This window comes from Lepidochelys kempii, chromosome 11 (assembly GCF_965140265.1).
Source record: "Lepidochelys kempii isolate rLepKem1 chromosome 11, rLepKem1.hap2, whole genome shotgun sequence".
In the NCBI taxonomy this organism is placed as follows: domain Eukaryota; kingdom Metazoa; phylum Chordata; order Testudines; family Cheloniidae; genus Lepidochelys; species Lepidochelys kempii.
The window spans coordinates 45897742-45917179 of record NC_133266.1 but is presented as its reverse complement, the minus strand read 5'-3'; the positions used below and the strand labels follow the sequence as shown (position 1 = coordinate 45917179).

The 19438-nt window shown below is 39.5% G+C and overlaps 1 protein-coding gene across 4 annotated transcripts in view; it reads left to right on the top strand.

Annotated features, from left to right (window-relative positions):
• Window positions 1-18245, top strand: part of CWC22 (CWC22 spliceosome associated protein homolog) — a 58227-nt gene extending 39982 nt beyond the window's left edge. For 3 of the 4 annotated variants that reach the window (XM_073306043.1, XM_073306044.1, XM_073306042.1), the window contains exons 15-20: window positions 10304-10381; window positions 11722-11874; window positions 12200-12327; window positions 13260-13361; window positions 13461-13657; window positions 17366-18245. In XM_073306043.1, coding sequence (XP_073162144.1) covers window positions 10304-10381; window positions 11722-11874; window positions 12200-12327; window positions 13260-13361; window positions 13461-13657; window positions 17366-17958 — 1251 coding nt within the window. In that variant the 3' untranslated portion in view covers window positions 17959-18245. Of the gene's footprint in view, window positions 1-10303; window positions 10382-11721; window positions 11875-12199; window positions 12332-13259; window positions 13362-13460; window positions 13658-17365 lie in introns of those variants that run through there. The other variant, XM_073306045.1, reaches the window with a different exon arrangement.
• The last annotated feature ends 1193 nt before the right edge of the window (window positions 18246-19438 follow it).

The window sequence follows — 19438 nt, the reverse complement described above, 5'->3', positions numbered from 1 at the left end:
TTCTGAGCAGAGAAACTAGTGAAGTAACCTTTAAAGCTATAATTGAAGTTAAAATTGCAATGTGAACTTGTCACATCTCTCTAAAAATTAATTAAATCATTTCAAAGTTTGTTAATTTTTAATCTAGAAGACAGTTACTCTAGACCTAACCTCAACTTGTTTTGATAACACTAGCAAGAATGTCTTTGTGGGTAAATCTATTTTCATGCATGTGGTTATTCAAGATACTCTCCTAGAAATCATTTTAATATTTAATTAAAATGTTAAAATATTTAATTACTGTAAACCACAAGGGATATCAATGTTGTAATTGCATTTAATATGAGGAAAAAGTAATTGGTTTTGCAAGTCGTGCTGACTTTATTAGCAGTGGCATCAGCACTTTGCCCTGTTTTATTGTTTGAAAACTGATTACAGCATTACTGTAAAACGGGAGGGTAATATAAAAAAGTTAATATGCATTTTAATATATCAAGCTAACACAATGCGACTAAGTTGAAAAGAATGGCCTTAAACAGATTTGTAAGTTAACTTTTTTGGCACAGTATTTGCTGAATGTTACTTGTTTAACACTGAATAGATTATGCCTTTATTATTTTTATTTTATTTATTTTTGTTAGCTTGTTTTGTGTATTTGAGCTGTTTAATGGGAAAAAATGTTTCTTTTAGGATTTCATGATAGAAGGATTGGTACAAATGGGAGTACATTACAACAGATTTAATATAAGACTTACCATATTTAAAGTATAAATGTGTTTAGACTTTTTTTTAATTGCAGTGGCATTAAATATATTGATTCTCTATTGATTGCGGGAAATTTGTTGTTGTGACTTCTCAGTTTTGAGAAAATAACTATAAATGTGTGTGTTCTGTTTTTCCTAAGATTTCTAATTAGTCTAAAGAGACAAACGTATTTAAACTAATTGCTAAAGAGGTCTAATTGCTGACAGTCTAATTAATTGTTACTTTTTAGCGTGCAATGTCTTTTTTTGTTTTAACAAGTCTGACAAGTCATCTTATTAAAATGCTATGAAATGATCTAAACAGCTAGACAGATCCTTCATAACAAGATTTAGATCAGACATCTGCAAAAATCTACAAAGTTGGCGTCTTAAACATAATGTATTTTGGAACTACCATCATTTTTGTTGTTGTTAATGGACTAAATCTTATGGGGAAAATAAAATATGTTAATTAAATTGAATGAAGTACAGTGTTAAATGCACTGTCCATTTATATGAAAATGTTTGCTTCTGTTGTCTTAATATTAATTATTCTTTACAAATGGTTTTTAAGTTGCTGCCACAGGGCAGATTGTGGACCCGCTTACACAATTGTGCAAGGGAGTAAGGAGGTGTAAGGTGCCCCCATATCCCTGTATGACAGCTACCCAGATAGCAATGCAGAGAGAAAAGAAGCTATATCCCATTTCCCCATCTCACTTCTGCACAAGTGTATCCTCCCCAGTGGAGCAGAGGGAAACTGGAAAGCAGATTGTGACTCAGGCTGTCTACACTACCACTTCTGTCAGTATAATTTGTCACTCAGGGGCGCTTATGTCAGCTCAACATAAATGACGCTGACATAAGCGCCTGTGTGGACAGCGCTACGACTACGGCAGAGCTTCTCCCACCAACATAACTACTGCTGCTCATTGGGGGTGGACTAATTATGTTTGCATAAAGCAGCTACACTAGAGATCTTAGAGTTGCGCCGCTGAAAGCTCTCTAGGGTAGACATAGTCTCAGAGTCATGATCTCCTGGTCTGCTCCAAGGAGCAATGCAACAAGGCGCTCCCCTTGTTAGGGCTTGTGGCAAATCCATGTGTCATTAATATAAAGGGAAGGGTAACCACCTTTCTGTATACAGTGCTATAAATTCCCTCCTGGCCAGAGGCAACATCCTGTTACCTGTAAAGGATTAAGAAGCTCAGCTAACCTGGCTGGTACCTGACCCAAAGGACCAATAAGGGGACAAGATACTTTCAGATCTTGGGGGGGGGGGGGGGTGAATGCTTTTGTTTGTGCTCTTTGTTTACGTAGTTGTTCTGTTCTGGGTCTGAGAGAGGCCAAACAGAAATCCATTTTCTCCAACCCATCCTAATCCAAGTCTCCAATATTGCAACCAGTATAGATAAGCCAGGCAAGGCGGATTAGTTTATCTTTTGTTTTATGTGAATTTTCCCTATGTTAAGAGGGAGGTTTATTCCTGTTTTCTGTAACTTTAAGGTTTTGCCCACAGGGGGATCCTCTGTGTTTTGAATCTGAATACCCTGTAAAGTATTTTCCATCCTGATTTTTCAGAGATGATTTTTACCTTTTTTTTTTTTTTTTTTTTTTTTTTTAAATAAAATCCTTCTTTTAAGAACCTGACTGATTTTTCCATTGTTCCAAGATCCAGGGGTTTCGGTCTTTGATGGTTTTGTAACCAATTGGTTAGGATATTATTCTCAAGCCTCCCCAGGAAAAGGGGTGTGTAGGGCTTGGGGGTATATTTAGGGGGAAGACGTCTCCAAGTGGTCTCTTTCCCTGTTCTTTGTTTTAAACACTTGGTGGTGGCAGCATACTGTTCAAGGACAAGGCAAAGTTTGTACTTCGGGGAAGTTTTTAACCTAAGGTGGTAAGAATAAGCTTAGGGGGTCTTTCATGCAGGTCCCCACATCTGTACCCTAGAGTTCAGAGTGGGGAAGGAACCCTGACACCACGATTGAGCCTTATTGTTTTATACAGCTTTCCTTGGTGTACAGTAATTAAAATGTACAAAAATTTCTGATTTGGGGTGAGGGAAGTCCAGATAAAAAATGGTATGTTTCAAAGTGATTTTATCTGTAAGGTAACTTAACTTACTCTTGTCAATCAGTTATTCTTCTAAATTATTTTACTTGTAAAATTCTTCAAAAACTCCATCTTTTAGTGATGCCAGAAAGTTCTCTACATAGCAGAATAGAATGTGCATAAAAATATCTAAACTGGAACTGTCAAGTAAAGTGTCGTTTTAAAAAAAAGCCTTATACTATATTTTGACAGTTAAACATAAAAGAATTAGAGAAACAAATGTACTTTTCAACATTTATGTGGTCTCTTTTTAATTTTAATGAACTAGCCCAGATCTTATATTTGGGTTTCTGGCATTGAGAAGAAACTTAACCCAAAAAAAAACCCAAAAAATGAATCTATTTTAATTGTTGGGTTTTTCTTAGTTCTTTTTGTTTTATGTTCCTATTGGGCTTTACTAAAACCTAAATTTGGTATCTGAATTACTCAACAGTCCCTTAATTGTAATACAAGAAGGGAATAATTTTAGCCATTATTTGGATTAGATTTTTGTGGTTTAGAGTGGACATGAATGTGAATGAGAGAGTAATTTAGGCCCCAATCCTGTAGAGATTTTGGCATAGTCTACATTTGAAAGTTACAGCAGCATCAGTCAGGGTTGTGAAAAAAACATGTCCCTGACTGACATAGCTGTGCTGATATGAATGCTCCTCCCCCCCAAAAAAACTGGCCTGTCTCCCAAGATTTGAGAGAGTGTTGGGTCATCCTTCAGAATAGGTTGTAGATCCTTCATAATGCGTTGGAGGGGTTTTAGTTGGGGGCTGAAGGTGATGGCTAGTGGCATTCTGTTATTTTCTTTGTTAGGCTTGTCCTGTAGTAGGTGACTTCTGGGAACTCTTCTGGCTCTGTCCTTACTTTGTCCTTACCCATAACTATTTTACATTTGGGGACAATGTATACCGTCAAATCAGCGGCACTGCTATGGGTACCCACATGGCCCCACAGTATGCCAACATTTTTATGGCTGACTTAGAACAACGCTTCCTCAGCTCTTGTCCCCTAATGCCCCTACTTTACTTGTGCTATATTGATGACGTCTTCATCATCTGGACCCATGGAAAAGAAGCCCTTGAGGAATTCCACCATGATTTCAACAATTTCCATCCCACCATCAACCTCAGCCTGGTCCAGTCCACACAAGAGATCCACTTCCTGGACACTACAGTGCTAATAAACGATGGTCACATAAACACCACCCTATACTGGAAACCTACTGATGGCTATTCCCCCCTACATGCCTCCAGCTTTCACCCTGACCACACCACACGATCCATTGTCTACAGCCAAGCTCTGCGATACAACCGCATTTGCTCCAACCCCTCAGACAGAGACAAACACCTACAAGATCTCTATCAAGCATTCTTACAACTACAATACCCACCTGCAGAAGTGAAGAAACAGATTGATAGAGCCAGAAGAGTTCCCAGAAGTCACCTACTACAGGCCAGGCCGAACAAAGAAAATAACAGAACGCCACTAGCCGTCACCTTCAGCCCCCAACAAAAACCCCTCCAACGCATTATTAAGGATCTACAACCTATCCTGAAGGATGACCCAACACTCTCACAAATCTTGGGAGACAGGCCAGTCCTTGCCTACAGACAGCCCCCCAACCTGAAGCAAATACTCACCAGCAACCACATACCACACAACAGAACCACTAACCCAGGAACCTATCCTTGCAACAAAGCCCGTTGCCAACTGTGCCCACATATCTATTCAGGGGACACCATCACAGGGCCTAATAACAGCAGCCACACTATCAGAGGCTCGTTCACCTGCACATCCACCAATGTGATATATGCCATCATGTGCCAGCAATGCCCCTCTGCTATGTACATTGGTCAAACTGGACAGTCTCTACGTAAAAGAATAAATGGACACCAATCAGATGTCAAGAATTATAACATTCATAAACCAGTTGGAGAACACTTCAATCTCTCTGGTCACGCGATTACAGACTTGAAAATTGCGATATTACAACAAAAAAACTTCAAAACCAGACTCCAGCGAGAGACTGTTGAAATGGAATTCATTTGCAAATTGGATACAATTAACCTAGGCTTGAATAGAGACTGGGAGTGGCTAAGTCATTATGCAAGGTAACCTATTTCCCCTTGTTCCCCCCCCCCCCCCCCGACGTTCTTGTTAAACCCTGGATTTGTGCTGGAAATGGCCCACCTTGATTATCATACACATTGTAAGGAGAGTGAGGGAGAGAAAACCTTTTGTAGTGGTAAACACCCATTTTTTCATGGTCTGTGTGTATAAAAACATCTTCTGTATTTTCCACAGTATGCATCCAATGAAGTGAGCTGTAGCTCACGAAAGCTTATGCTTAAATAAATTGGTTAGTCTCTAAGGTGCCACAAGTACTCCTTCTCTTTTTGTGAATACAGACTAACACGGATGTTATTCTGAAATCTTCCTACACTGGCAGAAAAACCCCTTTTGTCAGCTAGGCTGCATCTACATTATGAGGTTATGCAAGCATAACTATGCTGGTGTAGTCTGTAGTGTAAATGTACCCATTCACACATGCTTAATGTTGCACACATGACTAGTCTTCGGGTATGTCTACACTACGAAATTAGGTCGAATTTATAGAAGTCGGTTTTTTTGAAATCGGTTTTATATATTCGAGTGTGTGTGTCCCCACAGAAAATGCTCTAAGTGCATTAAGTGCATTAACTCGGCGGAGCGCTTCCACAGTACCGAGGCAAGCGTCGACTTCCGGAGCGTTGCACTGTGGGTAGCTATCCCACAGTTCCCGCAGTCTCCGCTGCCCATTGGAATTCTGGGTTGATATCCCAATGCCTGATGGGGCTAAAACATTGTCGCGGGTGGTTCTGGGTACATATCGTCAGGACCCCGTTCCAACCCTCCCTCCCCCCGTGAAAGCAAGGGCAGACAATCATTTCGCGCCTTTTTTGTCTGCTGCCAGCCAAAGATGTAAAGGATAGATGGAGTGGGTCAGAACAAGAAATAGATCAGATTTGTTTTGTACTCATTTTCCTCCTCCCCTGTCTAGATCACACTGCAGTCAGTCACAGAGAAGGCGCAGCGAGGTTAATCTAGCCATGTATCAATCAGAGGCCAGGCTAACCTCCTTGTTCCAATAACAACGATAACTTTGGTGCACCATTTCTTATTGGAACCCTCCGTGCAGTCCTGCCTGAAATACTCCTTGATGTACAGGCACACCCTTTGTTGATTTTAGCTCCCTGAAGCCAACCCTGTAAGCCGTGTCGTCAGTCGCCCCTCCCTCCGTCAGAGCAACGGCAGACAATCGTTCCGCGCCTTTTTTCTGTGCGGACACCATACCAAGGCAAGCATGGAGGCCGCTGAGCTCATTTTGGCAATTAGGAGCACATCAACCACCACACGCATTATCCAGCAGTATATGCAGCACCAGAACATGGCAACGCGATACCGGGCGAGGAGGCGACGTCAGCGCGGTCCCGTGAGCGATCAGGACATGGACACAGATTTCTCTGAAAGCATGGGCCCTGCCAATGCATGCATCATGGTGCTAATGGGGCAGGTTCATGCTGTGGAACGCCGATTCTGGGCTCGGGAAACAAGCACAGACTGGTGGGACCGCATAGTGTTGCAGGTCTGGGACGATTCCCAGTGGCTGCGAAACTTTCGCATGCGTAAGGGCACTTTCATGGAACTTTGTGACTTGCTTTCCCCTGCCCTGAAGCGCATGAATACCAGGATGAGAGCAGCCCTCACAGTTGAGAAGCGAGTGGCGATAGCCCTGTGGAAGCTTGCAACGCCAGACAGCTACCGGTCAATTGGGAATCAATTTGGAGTGGGCATATCTACTGTGGGGGCTGCTGTGATGCAAGTAGCTCACGCAATCAAAGATCTGCTGATACCAAGGGTAGTGACCCTGGGAAATGTGCAGGTCATAGTGGATGGCTTTGCTGCAATGGGATTCCCTAACTGTGGTGGGGCTATAGACGGAACCCATATCCCTATCTTGGCACCAGAGCACCAAGCCGGCGAGTACATAAACCGCAAGAGGTACTTTTCGATAGTGCTGCAAGCTCTGGTGGATCACAAGGGACGTTTCACCAACATCAATGTGGGATGGCCGGGAAAGGTGCATGATGCTCGCATCTTCAGGAACTCTGGTCTGTTTCAAAAGCTGCAGGAAGGGACTTTCTTCCCAGACCAGAAAATAACTCTTGGGGATGTTGAAATGCCTATATGTATCCTTGGGGACCCAGCCTACCCCTTAATGCCATGGCTCATGAAGCCGTACACAGGCAGCCTGGACAGTGGTCAGGAGCTGTTCAACTACAGGCTGAGCAAGTGCAGAATGGTGGTAGAATGTGCATTTGGACGTTTAAAGGCGCGCTGGCGCAGTTTACTGACTCGCTTAGACCTCAGCGAAACCAATATTCCCATTGTTATTACTGCTTGCTGTGTGCTCCACAATATCTGTGAGAGTAAGGGGGAGACGTTTATGGCGGGGTGGGAGGCTGAGGCAAATCGCCTAGCTGCTGGTTACGCGCAGCCAGACACCAGGGCGGTTAGAAGAGCTCAGGAGGGCGCGGTACGCATCAGAGAAGCTTTGAAAACCAGTTTCATGACTGGCCAGGCTACAGTGTGAAAGTTCTGTTTGTTTCTCCTTGATGAAACCCCCCGCCCCTTGGTTCACTCTACTTCCCTGTAAGCTAACCACCCTCCCCTCCTCCCTTTAATCACCGCTTGCAGAGGCAATAAAGTCATTGCTGCTTCACAGTCATGCATTCGTTATTCATTCATCACACAAATAGGGAGATGACTACCAAGGTATCCCAGGAGGGGTGGTGGAGGAAGGAAGGAAGGAAAATGCCACACAGGACTTTAAAAGTTTACAACTTTAAAATTTATTGAATGACAGCCTTCTTTTTTTTGGGCAATCCTCTGTTGTGGAGTGGCTGGTTGGCCGGAGGCCCCCCCACCGCGTTCTTGGGCGTCTGGGTGTGGAGGCTATGGAACTTGGGGAGGAGGGCGGTTGGTTACAGAGGGGCAGCAGTGGCAGTCTGTGCTCCAGCTGCCTTTGCTGCAGCTCAACCATACACTGGAGCATTCTGGTTTGGTCCTGCAGCAGCCTCAGCATTGAATCCTGCCTCCTCTCATCACACTGCCGCCACATTTGAGCTTCAGCCCTGTCTTCAGCCCGCCACTTACTCTCTTCAGCCCTCCACCTCTCCTCCCGGTCATTTTGTGCTTTCCTGCACTCTGACATTATTTGCCTCCACGCATTCGTCTGTGCTCTGTCAGTGTGGGAGGACAGCATGAGCTCGGAGAACATTTCATCGCGAGTGCGTTTTTTTTTCTTTCTAAGCTTCACTAGCCTCTGGGAAGGAGAAGATCCTGTGATCATTGAAACACATGCAGCTGGTGGAGAAAAAAAAAGGGACAGCGGAATTTAAAAAGACACATTTTATAAAACAGTGGCTACACTCTTTCAGGGTAAACCTTGCTGTTAACATTACATACATAGCACATGTGCTTTCGTTACAAGGTCGCATTTTGCCTCCTCCCACCGCGTGACTACCCCCTCAACCTTCCCCCCTCCCTGTGGCTAACAGCGGGGAATATTTCTGTTCAGCCACAGGCAAACAGCCCAGCAGGAATGGGCTATACTGAGTGTCCCTGAAGAAAAGCACCCTATTTCAACCAGGTGACCATGAATTATATCTCACTCTCCTGAGGATAACACAGAGAGAGAGAGAACGGATTTTGGTTGAATGCCAGCAAACATACACTGCAATGCTTTGTTCTACAGTGATTCCCGAGTATGTGTTACTGGCCTGGGGTGATAAAGTGTCCTACCATGAAGGACGAAATAAGGCTGCCCTCCCCAGAAACCTTTTGCAAAGGCTTTAGGACTACATCTAGGAGAACCGCAAATGCCAGGGCAAAGTAATCCTTTCACATGCTTGCTTTTAAACCATGTATAGCATTTTAAAAGGTACACTCACCAGAGGTCCCTTCTCCGCCTGCTGGGTCCAGGAGGCAGCCTTGGGTGGGTTCGGGGGGTACTGGCTCCAGGTCTAGGGTGAGAAACAGTTCCTGGCTGTCAGGAAAACCGGTTTCTCCGCTTGCTTGCTGTGAGCTATCTACAACCTCCTCCTCCTCCTCATCTTCTTCGTCCCCAAAACCTGCTTCCGTATTGCCTCCATCTCCATTGAAGGAGTCAAACAACACGGCTGGGGTAGTGGTGGCTGAACCCCCTAAAATGGCATGCAGCTCATCATAGAAGCGGCATGTTTGGGGCTCTGACCCAGAGCGGCTGTTCGCCTCTCTGGTTTTCTGGTAGGCTTGCCTCAGCTCCTTCAGTTTCACGCGGCACTGCTTCGGGTCCCTGTTATGGCCTCTGTCCTTCATGCCCTGGGAGATTTTCACAAAGGTTTTGGCATTTCGAAAACTGGAACGGAGTTCTGATAGCACGGATTCCTCTCCCCAAACAGCGATCAGATCCCGTACCTCCCGTTCGGTCCATGCTGGAGCTCTTTTGCGATTCTGGGACTCCATCATGGTCACCTGTGCTGATGAGCTCTGCATGGTCACCTGCAGCTTGCCACGCTGGCCAAACAGGAAATGAGATTCAAAAGTTCGCGGTTCTTTTCCTGTCTACCTGGCCAGTGCATCTGAGTTGAGAGCGCTGTCCAGAGCGGTCAGAATGGAGCACTCTGGGATAGCTCCCGGAGGCCAATACCATCGAATTGTGTCCACAGTACCCCAAATTCGAGCTGGGAACGTCGATTTAAGCGCTAATCCACTTGTCAGGGGTGGAGTAAGGAAATCGATTTTAAGAGCCCTTTAAGTCGAAATAAAGGGCTTCACTGTGTGGACGGGTGCAGGTTTAAATCGATTTAACGTTGCTAAATTCGACCTAAAGTCCTAGTGTAGACCAGGGCTTAAAGAAGTCACTACTCACAAATGTATAAGTCTCTTTGTAAAATCAACACCTTAAGTTCTGATCTTGAGACCACAGAGCATTCTCAACTGCCATTTACTCAAGGAATTTCATATTTACGCTTGGCTTTATCATTCACTTTCTAAGACCCTTTTCTTATTGCATAAAGGTATCAGTGTTTTAAAAGTCGTTTCCCTTTTTACAGCCCATTGTCTTTTTAATCTTGCAGTTATATCATAATGTTGAATTTGTGATGACATTTCTTTAGTAAGACTACAGGATTATAACTTCCCTGCAGATCTGGGCAGGTGGAGAAATTTGGATAGAGAAGGTTAATAGCTAAGCCCCAAATACCTTCCAAAATAGTGGAAATTCAGAAAACTACTGAAATTGACCCCTCTGACCTTTCTTTAGAAAAAAATTAAGTGCTTGTTTCAAAGATGGCGTCCATGCGAAAATCATTCTTTAATATTTTTGCGTTTATGGAGTGGATTTCTACTACTACAGAGAACTTATGTAGAGGAATTTTTGTGTTATCTTAAAACAGAAAGAACTCTGCAACATGATCCTTGACTGCTGTGCTCAACAAAGAACATATGAGAAATTCTTTGGTTTACTGGCAGGGGTGAGTTCCACTTTCAGACTTCAAATTTTACAGCAAGAAACATAATTTATATAATATGGCAGTAAAAGTTTTCATATAAGCATCTGATATTTTACGATAAATAAGTCAATTACGTGTGGCTCTTTCGTTCTGAAGTTGGTTATATGAGCTGAGGTGGTTGGATTATCCATTAGATGGTAATAAGCATTCACAGTAAATGCAGAATGGGAGCACACTTTTTCCCTGTTTTTTTTAAATATTCCTATCTTGTAGAAGGATGGTCAGTGGCCAATGGATAGCACTAACAGTAACGGAACTACATAAGTGCAAAGTACTATGCTTTGTTATAAATAATTTTCTTGCAGCAGGAAAGATAGTATTTTGGAGTTCTCCGTTGTTTCTCCACTTCGTTAAGGTTGCTTAGTTAGTTTATTTAGCAAATTAGGATGACTTGGCTCATTCCTGCACCATTCTCTCACTAAAAGAAACAAATCTGGTTTTCTTCTTCTGTGTGTGTGTGTGTGTGTGTAAAATTGGTTATAACTTTTGTTACAATTATTTATTAAGTAGCAGTTTTCCTTTTACTCCATCTGTAATCTCAGTATAGCTGACTCTAATAAAGTTTACATAAGTAAAACTTTTGATGTCCTTACCAAGGTTACTTACAATTACAGAAGTTTCATTAATTTCTAGACAATCAGATTTTTAGAAAATGTTACTGCTGATGTAGCTGTGCACAAAGGACCATATTTCGTTTTTCTATTACTCACCTAGTACTAACAGTTACCTTATAATTTGCTAGTAACCGGTTATAAGAAAGCACTTGGTTCCATAATAATCCTGGATGTTGAAATTTACTGAATAAATTTATCGTACTTTATTACAGATTGCCGTGAAAAATATTTCAATATCCAGGATTATTACGGAACAAAGTGTGTTCTTTATATTTCTTGGAATTGCTGTTTCTGCCTGAAATGTCTTGACACTAACTATGCTCCCTTCTATTTCTCTAGTTTCAAATAAACTTGCAATGATGTAATTAAAAATATTATGTCCTGTGGTATTGTATTAAGGGGTCCCACCAGGTGAGACTACTAGATGACAGATGTTGCAAGGTAGAAGAAATTACCTTATCTAGTAACATGTCAAAATTGATAATTATTGTTTCATAATGCAAGATGAGTTTCCTCCGAGAAACTGCTGGAGGTAATAAATTGATCTTTATATTCCATTTAAAGGTATTTTTTCCTTTCCTTTTAAAAGGAAAGACTTCTATATAAATGCTTAGTTCTAAATATATTTTTGTTTAATGTTCTTTTTTTATTTAATCTGGTTGTTTTAACTGTACAATGTTGTTTCAGCGTTTCTGCATGTTAAAAAAAGAATACATGGAATCCTTTGAAGCTATTTTCAAAGAACAGTATGATACTATCCACCGTTTGGAAACAAACAAATTGAGAAATGTAGCCAAGATGTTTGCTCATCTTCTGTACACAGATTCACTTCCCTGGAGTGTAAGTAGAAAAGGGCTTTGTCCTAGCTTCTTTCTTCAGTAGCTAGTCTGTAGTTCTCAGAAATAAATTACAATATATCATGCTTGGTGTCAGGGATGCCTTTTTTTAAGTCTTGTTTTTTAAAGCCTGAGACTTAAACTACTAAGACTCTGATTAAAAAAAAAAATCAAAATGTGTTATTTTAATTAACATTCTTACAAACTATATTGTTATAGTGTTGGGGTGAAAGATGCTATTCTATATTCGGGCCAAAGGTTGAGCTTGACCTTCTAAAAATAGAACTGGGTGTGTATATTTAAAATCTGTTTTTTCTTAACATTTTCAGGTCCTTGAATGTATAATATTGAGTGAAGAAACTACTACATCATCCAGTAGAATTTTCGTCAAAATATTCTTCCAGGAACTTAGTGAATATATGGGACTTCCTAATCTTAATGCAAGATTAAAGGATGAGTAAGTTGAAATTTTACTCTGAGCATTGTCCTTTGAATTCTTTCACCCTGTAAGAGTACATACAGACTCTCCATTTTCAAGTGAAAATTTCTAAGTGAAAATACATAACAAACTATGGCCCCGATTGATGTCCGTGTACGCGCTCTGACTAGTCAGTTAAACATGCATAAATATTTGAAGGATCAGGACCTGTATTTTCTTGGTTTTGTTCCACTACTGTTTCAACTTGAATAGTAACTTCTCTAGCTGAAGGACATTTATTTGTATACATCAGCATCATTCCTGAAGGATGTGGGGCAGGATAGTCTTTTTTTTTTTTTTTTTTGGCAGCGCCTGAAAGACCTCAAAAATATTAACTTTGTATTTTTATAAGATTAATTGCTTTATTTTAAGCACAACAAAAGTAATACATTCTCGTGTGTGTGTGTGTGTGTTCCAGTACTTACACAACAGTGAGGATCCTTCCAATTGTTCAGGTTATTTCTTGAGGATCTGAGGCTTACTCCTTTTCAGGAGCTATTCTCCTGTATGATGGTAAATTAAACAAGCACTCAAAACTCATTGAAGCCCAAACTTTGACCTACCTTAGGGCCCAATTCAATGGAATTTCTAAATGGAGAGCTGCTACAGAATCAGGCTCTTAAATTTGTCATCATCTGACAGGAAAAGGCTGTCCTTTTTTTTTTTTTTTTTTAATAAAACCACCACAGGCTTATGAAGAAATTTTAAAATTCTGCTAAAGGAACACTTACTTTGCTGGACCCACAAAAGCATTGCTTTTTTCATCCATTGCAGTGTCTGCAAAAAACAATGGTGAACAAAGACTATTTTTGTCCTGTGGGATTCCTATGATGTATTTTTCAAAAAATGCATGTAGAAATTAAGAATAGTTTGCTGCGTGAGGTTTAACGTCTATGTTTTGTTTTTATCAGAACACTGCAACCTTTTTTTGAAGGATTATTGCCTCGGGACAACCCAAGAAACACTCGATTTGCCATCAATTTTTTCACTTCCATTGGTCTTGGAGGACTAACGTAAGAAATTGTTGTTTTTTTTGGTCTTAATCCTGATTTGACATTGCTTGACTTTCTGTTTAAGGATTGAGATTGTTTTGTTTTTTTGTTGCTAATTAGGGATGAATTACGGGAACATCTGAAAAATGCACCAAAGATGATCATGACACAGAAACAAGATGTTGAGTCATCAGATAGCTCATCATCTTCCTCAGAGTCTGACTCCTCAGATTCCAATCCTGACAGCAGTAATAGTAGCTCAGGATCATCTAGTGGCCGTGACTCCTCTTCTAGCAGTGGCCATAGCAGTGTCTCAGGTATTAAACATCTATCATTTAACTCATTCTCTCTTTACTGTGCGCACTTATATACTTACCATGAGGAAATAGTTATAGTTGATATTTAATTATTTATTGCTAAATCTGTACTTTAAAAATTCCTATCTGTAAGTTTGATAAAATTCTGGAAATCTTAAAAGAAAAGAAATTGCTCCTGTTTCCAGAGAGTGAGGTTTTTGAGAAGCATATTATATTGGAGGCTGTTTCCTTAAACTGATGGGTCCATTGCATAAAGTTAATATCCCAATTTAATCTAAGACTTCCTGATACTTGTTTATAAATAATGGCCTAGCACCAGTGTCTCTTTCGCAGGATTATCAGTGAACTGTAAAGGTTAACACACCTGTTTTTTTTATTATTATCTTTTTAGTACAGGCCTGTCTCACGGCTCTTCTTGATCTGTCCATTGGATTCCAATCCTCTCTTTTTTTTTTTTTTTTTTGGCTTCCTTCCTTGTAACCACAGTTGTGCTATTTCATGTGTCAGATAAGGGATTGCTGAGTTCTCTTCAATTCATTTAGCTTCTTATGCAGGTCGAGGTTTCTGAATCCACTTCCCATTCCTATTGCTCAGAAGCAGTATGGTGCGCTGTTATAATAACCCAGGCTCCTGTCCCTTGAGAATTCTCCAAGAAAGATGAAACTTTTGCCGACAATTTGTTATGCGAGAATTTCATGCATTATAATTAGTATTTTTAATAAGATCATCTTGCTGATGTAAAATCTGCTATTTGACATGAAGTATAATAAACATTGTTAATCTAAAATATATCTGCTATTCTAAATTAGAGCATTTTGTCTTATAGTGTGGTGGGAGAGCAGATGATAGCACAGCATGAACTTCTGTAGTTAGGAAGCTTGCTGATTCAAAGTTAATTTGATTTATTATGATTTTAGCAGCAAAAAAATTATTAATAAAAAGTACACAAGCAATATGAATTACACATGCATTAGAAATGCATTTCTGTTTTATGTTGCAAGCTTACTTTACAAAGTCTGAACTGATCGTGTATCGTTATAAAGCTATTGCATTAATGATGACAAAACTCTAGTGGAGGGCACAGTTTAACCGGGTCAGAGAGGCGTAAGTTCACAAAGAGCCAGATGGCTTCTGCATAGACAGCTGCAGCTTGGCTGAGCTGCTTGATAGGAACCAGAGAGGTAAGTCCTTAGTGAAAAACCAACTGATTCTGCAGTCTGTCAATGTGAGCATGCTTTTTTTGTAAAAGGACACTCTCTTCTACTATTTTGTCCTTTTTCCAAAAACAGATTAATATATGCATTTTGATAATCTCTGCAGTATGCTTTGATTTATGTACGCTAGAAGCAGGAATGTGGCAAAAATAATTACAGTGTTAACTATAATAATTCTGTGAGATAATCAGATTTCATTTTTGTAACTTTGTATTCCCTAGTGGTTTAAACTTCACAGTTTTGCTAGAAAGCAAAGGCTAATTGTTGGTTGTATCTCAGGTTGTTCACAGTTTTGCATCTTTCCATAGACTATAATGAGGACTTCCTAGTAGTATTCTGAAAAGCATTTCCCAGAGGACTGTATTTGTCAACTCTCTTACCAGCGTAGTACTGGTCCAGCAATTAAACCTGGCACATAAATGTTACTAGGTAAAAGTCTCTTGCTAAGGAACAATCTAAGAATTTGTGATTCCTGTGCTGATGGAAACTCTGTGCATATGTAGTGGGATGTGGGCCAGGAATTAAAGAAATGCCATGTTTCTTACAACAGAAAGGAAGTGAACCAGATTTAAAAACATTTATTCTGGAAAGGGTGTTTTTGTTCTTCAGGTACATTTCCAGGGTGAACTTTAAAAGAAAATTGCTTCAGCAATATGTTCTGAACATCGAAACGGAACAGAAAGAGGGCACTGAGCACATAACGAATAGTGAACTTGTCTTTTACTGTGTCCCCCAATATCTTCCCCTGCCAGCTCAGCTATGACTCCGTATTGTCTGTAGGAGCATGAAGCTTGCTTATAGTCAAATAAGTCAGTTATTTTTTTATCCATTAAACTACTTTACAAAGTCTCTCTTATTTTTTACATTCCAGTAGAGCTATAATAATGAAAAAGAAACTATTTAAAAAAATACAACATATTGTAAAATATGACTTAAGTGACTCCCTATGGGCTGGTTTTAAACATGTCATTAGAGAAGCACCAGCAACCTCTCTCTCCACATCAGAGGTTAGGCAACTGCTGTAAAATTCAGTTATTTGATCTAAAATAAAATGTATTAGTGTCTCCTTGGTAGCGGTGATGCTTTCAAAAGACAATTAAGCAGAGCTAGAGCTGGCCAGTGTGACATCGCAATGCTTAGAGTAAAAAGAAACAAAGGTTGTTTTTTTTTAGTTGTATTCTTTATAGTGCTTTTTACTCTAGGGGATGTTCAGCAAATATTGTTGATGTAATGTTTGTATTTTATTTGCAGCTCATCCTTTAAGCCCTTCTTTTAGTGACCAGTCAACATAATGACACTATCCATGTTTTTGGAAAAGTCCACCATGTCTGTTCATTCCATCGAATACTAAATAGGTTCTGTATTGACAGATATTAGTAGGTTGGCTAAATAAAACTTGTTCCACAATGGAGAGAGACTCTAGTCTGTTTGGAAATCTAGATGTTATTTAAAGCTTAGCTTCTCTGTGAGGTAAATGTAGAACTTGGAAAACTATTTTTTGGGTGGGATGGAGAGAAAAAAAACGACCCCTTCTAAGTTAGCAACATAATTTACTTCTTTAGCTGTATTGTCTTTGCTGTCCTTAAGGAATTGTAGCACAAATAAAAACTTTTTTAGTGACTGTTAAGGTTGCACAGGACATACCTCACCCAAAATCTTAAAAGCATGAAAATAAGGGGAATGTCTCCAGCATTCCTTGCCACCCTCACATTGTCTCCAGTGCTGTCAATAACACACTTCAAGCACTCTATAAGGTTTTTACTTCCATCTGCAACAGATACTAAAAGTGCTCTTTTAGTATCTAAAACAATGCTGAGGTTGCTGGTAAGGTTGTGTTAGAGTGAGCATTTCATGAAGCTGGAATATGTATTTCTTTTTGTTATCTGTTGGAGATACAAGTGGAAGCCTTATGTTGATAGAGTGTGGTATTGACAGCATGTAGGCAATATAAAATGGGAAGGAATGCAGAAGACTCCCTTTATTTCCAAGCTTTTAAAATTGTGGGTGGATGCAGTGTATCCAGATGCAACCTTATTGTCACTAAATGAAGTTGTTGTTTTTGTATTAATATAACAAGTGGACGTATAGGCCAGCAACGAAACCTAGAAAATGAGGAATAAAATGTGGGGAAATCTTGGGACTGATAGCCAGTTTACCAAATTTCTTTTTCTGTGGGTTTCCTTTAGAGAATTTCTTTATTTGTTTTAAACAAAAAACCTGTTTTAGACTGCCATTTAAAGATAAGTCCCTTCTCTTAAATTAATAGAGCATGGGCAGATTTCCCCAGCATGTTTTGGAGACTCACACGAGGGAAAGAAATATAAAACTCTAAGCTCATTATTTTGAACCCTGTGGCAAGATAAGCATTTAAGAATATAAAATTTGGCAAAACATTTCGCCCAGAACTTTCTATATAATATAATATAATTATGCATAATTAATGACACTGAATAAATTAAAAAATAGTTAACTCTCATGTATGCTGTACTTTCAGATGCTGCTAAAGTAAAAAGGAAGAAGATGCAAAAGAAAAATAAAGCATTGGATAAAGTTGCCAGGAAAAAACAAGGGAGTAAAAAGAAACTAATTGAAAAGAAAATAGAAAGGAGCGAGCAGGAAGGTAGATATGATGTTGAGAGAGATTCAGAAAGAAATGCTGACAGAAATTTGAGAGATCCAAATAGGAGAGATGATCTATCTAAATATCCCTATGACAGAGATGATGCCACTGACAGGAACAGTTATCGGAGTGGAAAGGACTGGTATTATGAAAGAAATATGGATTTAGAAAACAAACACAGTAATTCCAAAAAGAAGAAAGCAGAGAGAAGAACTTCTTTTTCTGATAATGAAAAGGACAAACACTGGAGTAAAGACAATGTACATCAGAGCAGGAGAAAAAGGTCAAAATCTAGAGAAAGAAACCGTAATAATTCAAGTCCCAGAGAGGAAGAGGAGCAGGAGAATAGATATCGGAATGGTGCAGAGAAACGCCCAGAGAAGTATAGCAGATATTCTGACCAATCTAGAGAATCCAGGAAAAATGAGGACAGACGAAGGGAGAATTCTCCACATAGGCGAAAATAACTCTATGCCACTGAGTTTGAAATAAATGATTTTCTGTGCAGCTAAAACTGTATTTTTAACTCCCTATTACTGAACTTTCTTTTAAAAAAGGAGCTTTTGTACAAAGTGCAGGTTTGTATTTGTAAAGTTTATTGGCCTTCTTACGGTTTTCAGTACTGAATCTTGTAGAATCACTGTATGTGAAGAACCCTTCTGTTAAATTTCTTCCTTGGAAGAGCATTTTCATTTGAGAGAGAGGAAAAACAGAAGCTTGCTTATATTTTGTGAATAAAATAGTTAAGATCTCACTGAAATGAATGTTTTTATCAGCTTAACTTCAGATGTTTTGTAAATATTGTGTTTTAGTTTGGTTTAGTAGTTGACGAGCAGTCAGATTACTGTACAGAGGTGAGAAATTTCATATTCCCATATATATATATATTAAAAAAAAAACAAATGGACACCCTGAATAGTTTATGCTCTTAAAATGAAAACAGACACAACAAATTAAGGAGTCTCAAGTATTTGCATATTACCATTCGGTATAAAAACATAACACTTTCAAAAAGCTGAGCTGAAATACTGTAAAATGTTATGCTATGAGTACAGTTTAAAATGTCAACTGGAACTGTGATTGATGTCTTCCTATTTCAGTGATGCGTCTTCTCAGTGAACTTCAAACCTAAGAGGTAAGGCTCAGATAAGTGTTATGTGAGAATCTTTTTTTCTTCAGTCTTTTTATAAACATATCTGCACTGGCAATGCAGACTGTAGAAGTACATACCAACAATAGAGACCTGTAGTGCATGTTCTTCAATTTAGATTCTCAGTTAAACTTGGAGGCAGATGTGAGCACAGGCCTCTGAGTAATCTGATATAATATAAATTATTGATTTTTTTTTCTTAAGACAAAAAAAAATTGCACTTGTAAACATCACAGTTTGAAGTTTTAGAAACTTGTTTTTATATTACTTTTTAAACTTTTTACTTCTGGAAGACTTTAGTTTCTTGGACCAGCCTGTCTTAGCTTGCTTATAAAGATATCTTTCCCCTTCCCCCCGATTATTTTTTTCAACCTGTGAGTTTGATTGGAGGTCATTCAGCTCTGATCTCTGTCATTATAACTGCCAAGCCTTAGTAGGACCTTAGTCCTGTGCCTGTTGAGTATGTGAAGAAGTTGGTTATGGGTACAGAAGATGCTCCAAAATTCGTTCCAGAAGTGCCAACAGGAGAATAATTAAGTTCACAAAATGTTATATGAGACCAGAAAAAGTAGTTGTAGCAATAGTTAGTATAAATTTGACAGACCCAAAATAGCTGAGGAAGATAAATATATTTCTAGTCACCTGAGAAATCAAAACAACCTGGTAAATATTGCTGGGTAATGAGTAATACTTAAAGAAACAGAGGGTCCTTTGGCATAAGGTGTATAAAGCAATAGTGTAAGTATACACAATGGGAGAGTTTTACAAAAGTAACAGTTGAGTCAGTTCTATAGCTT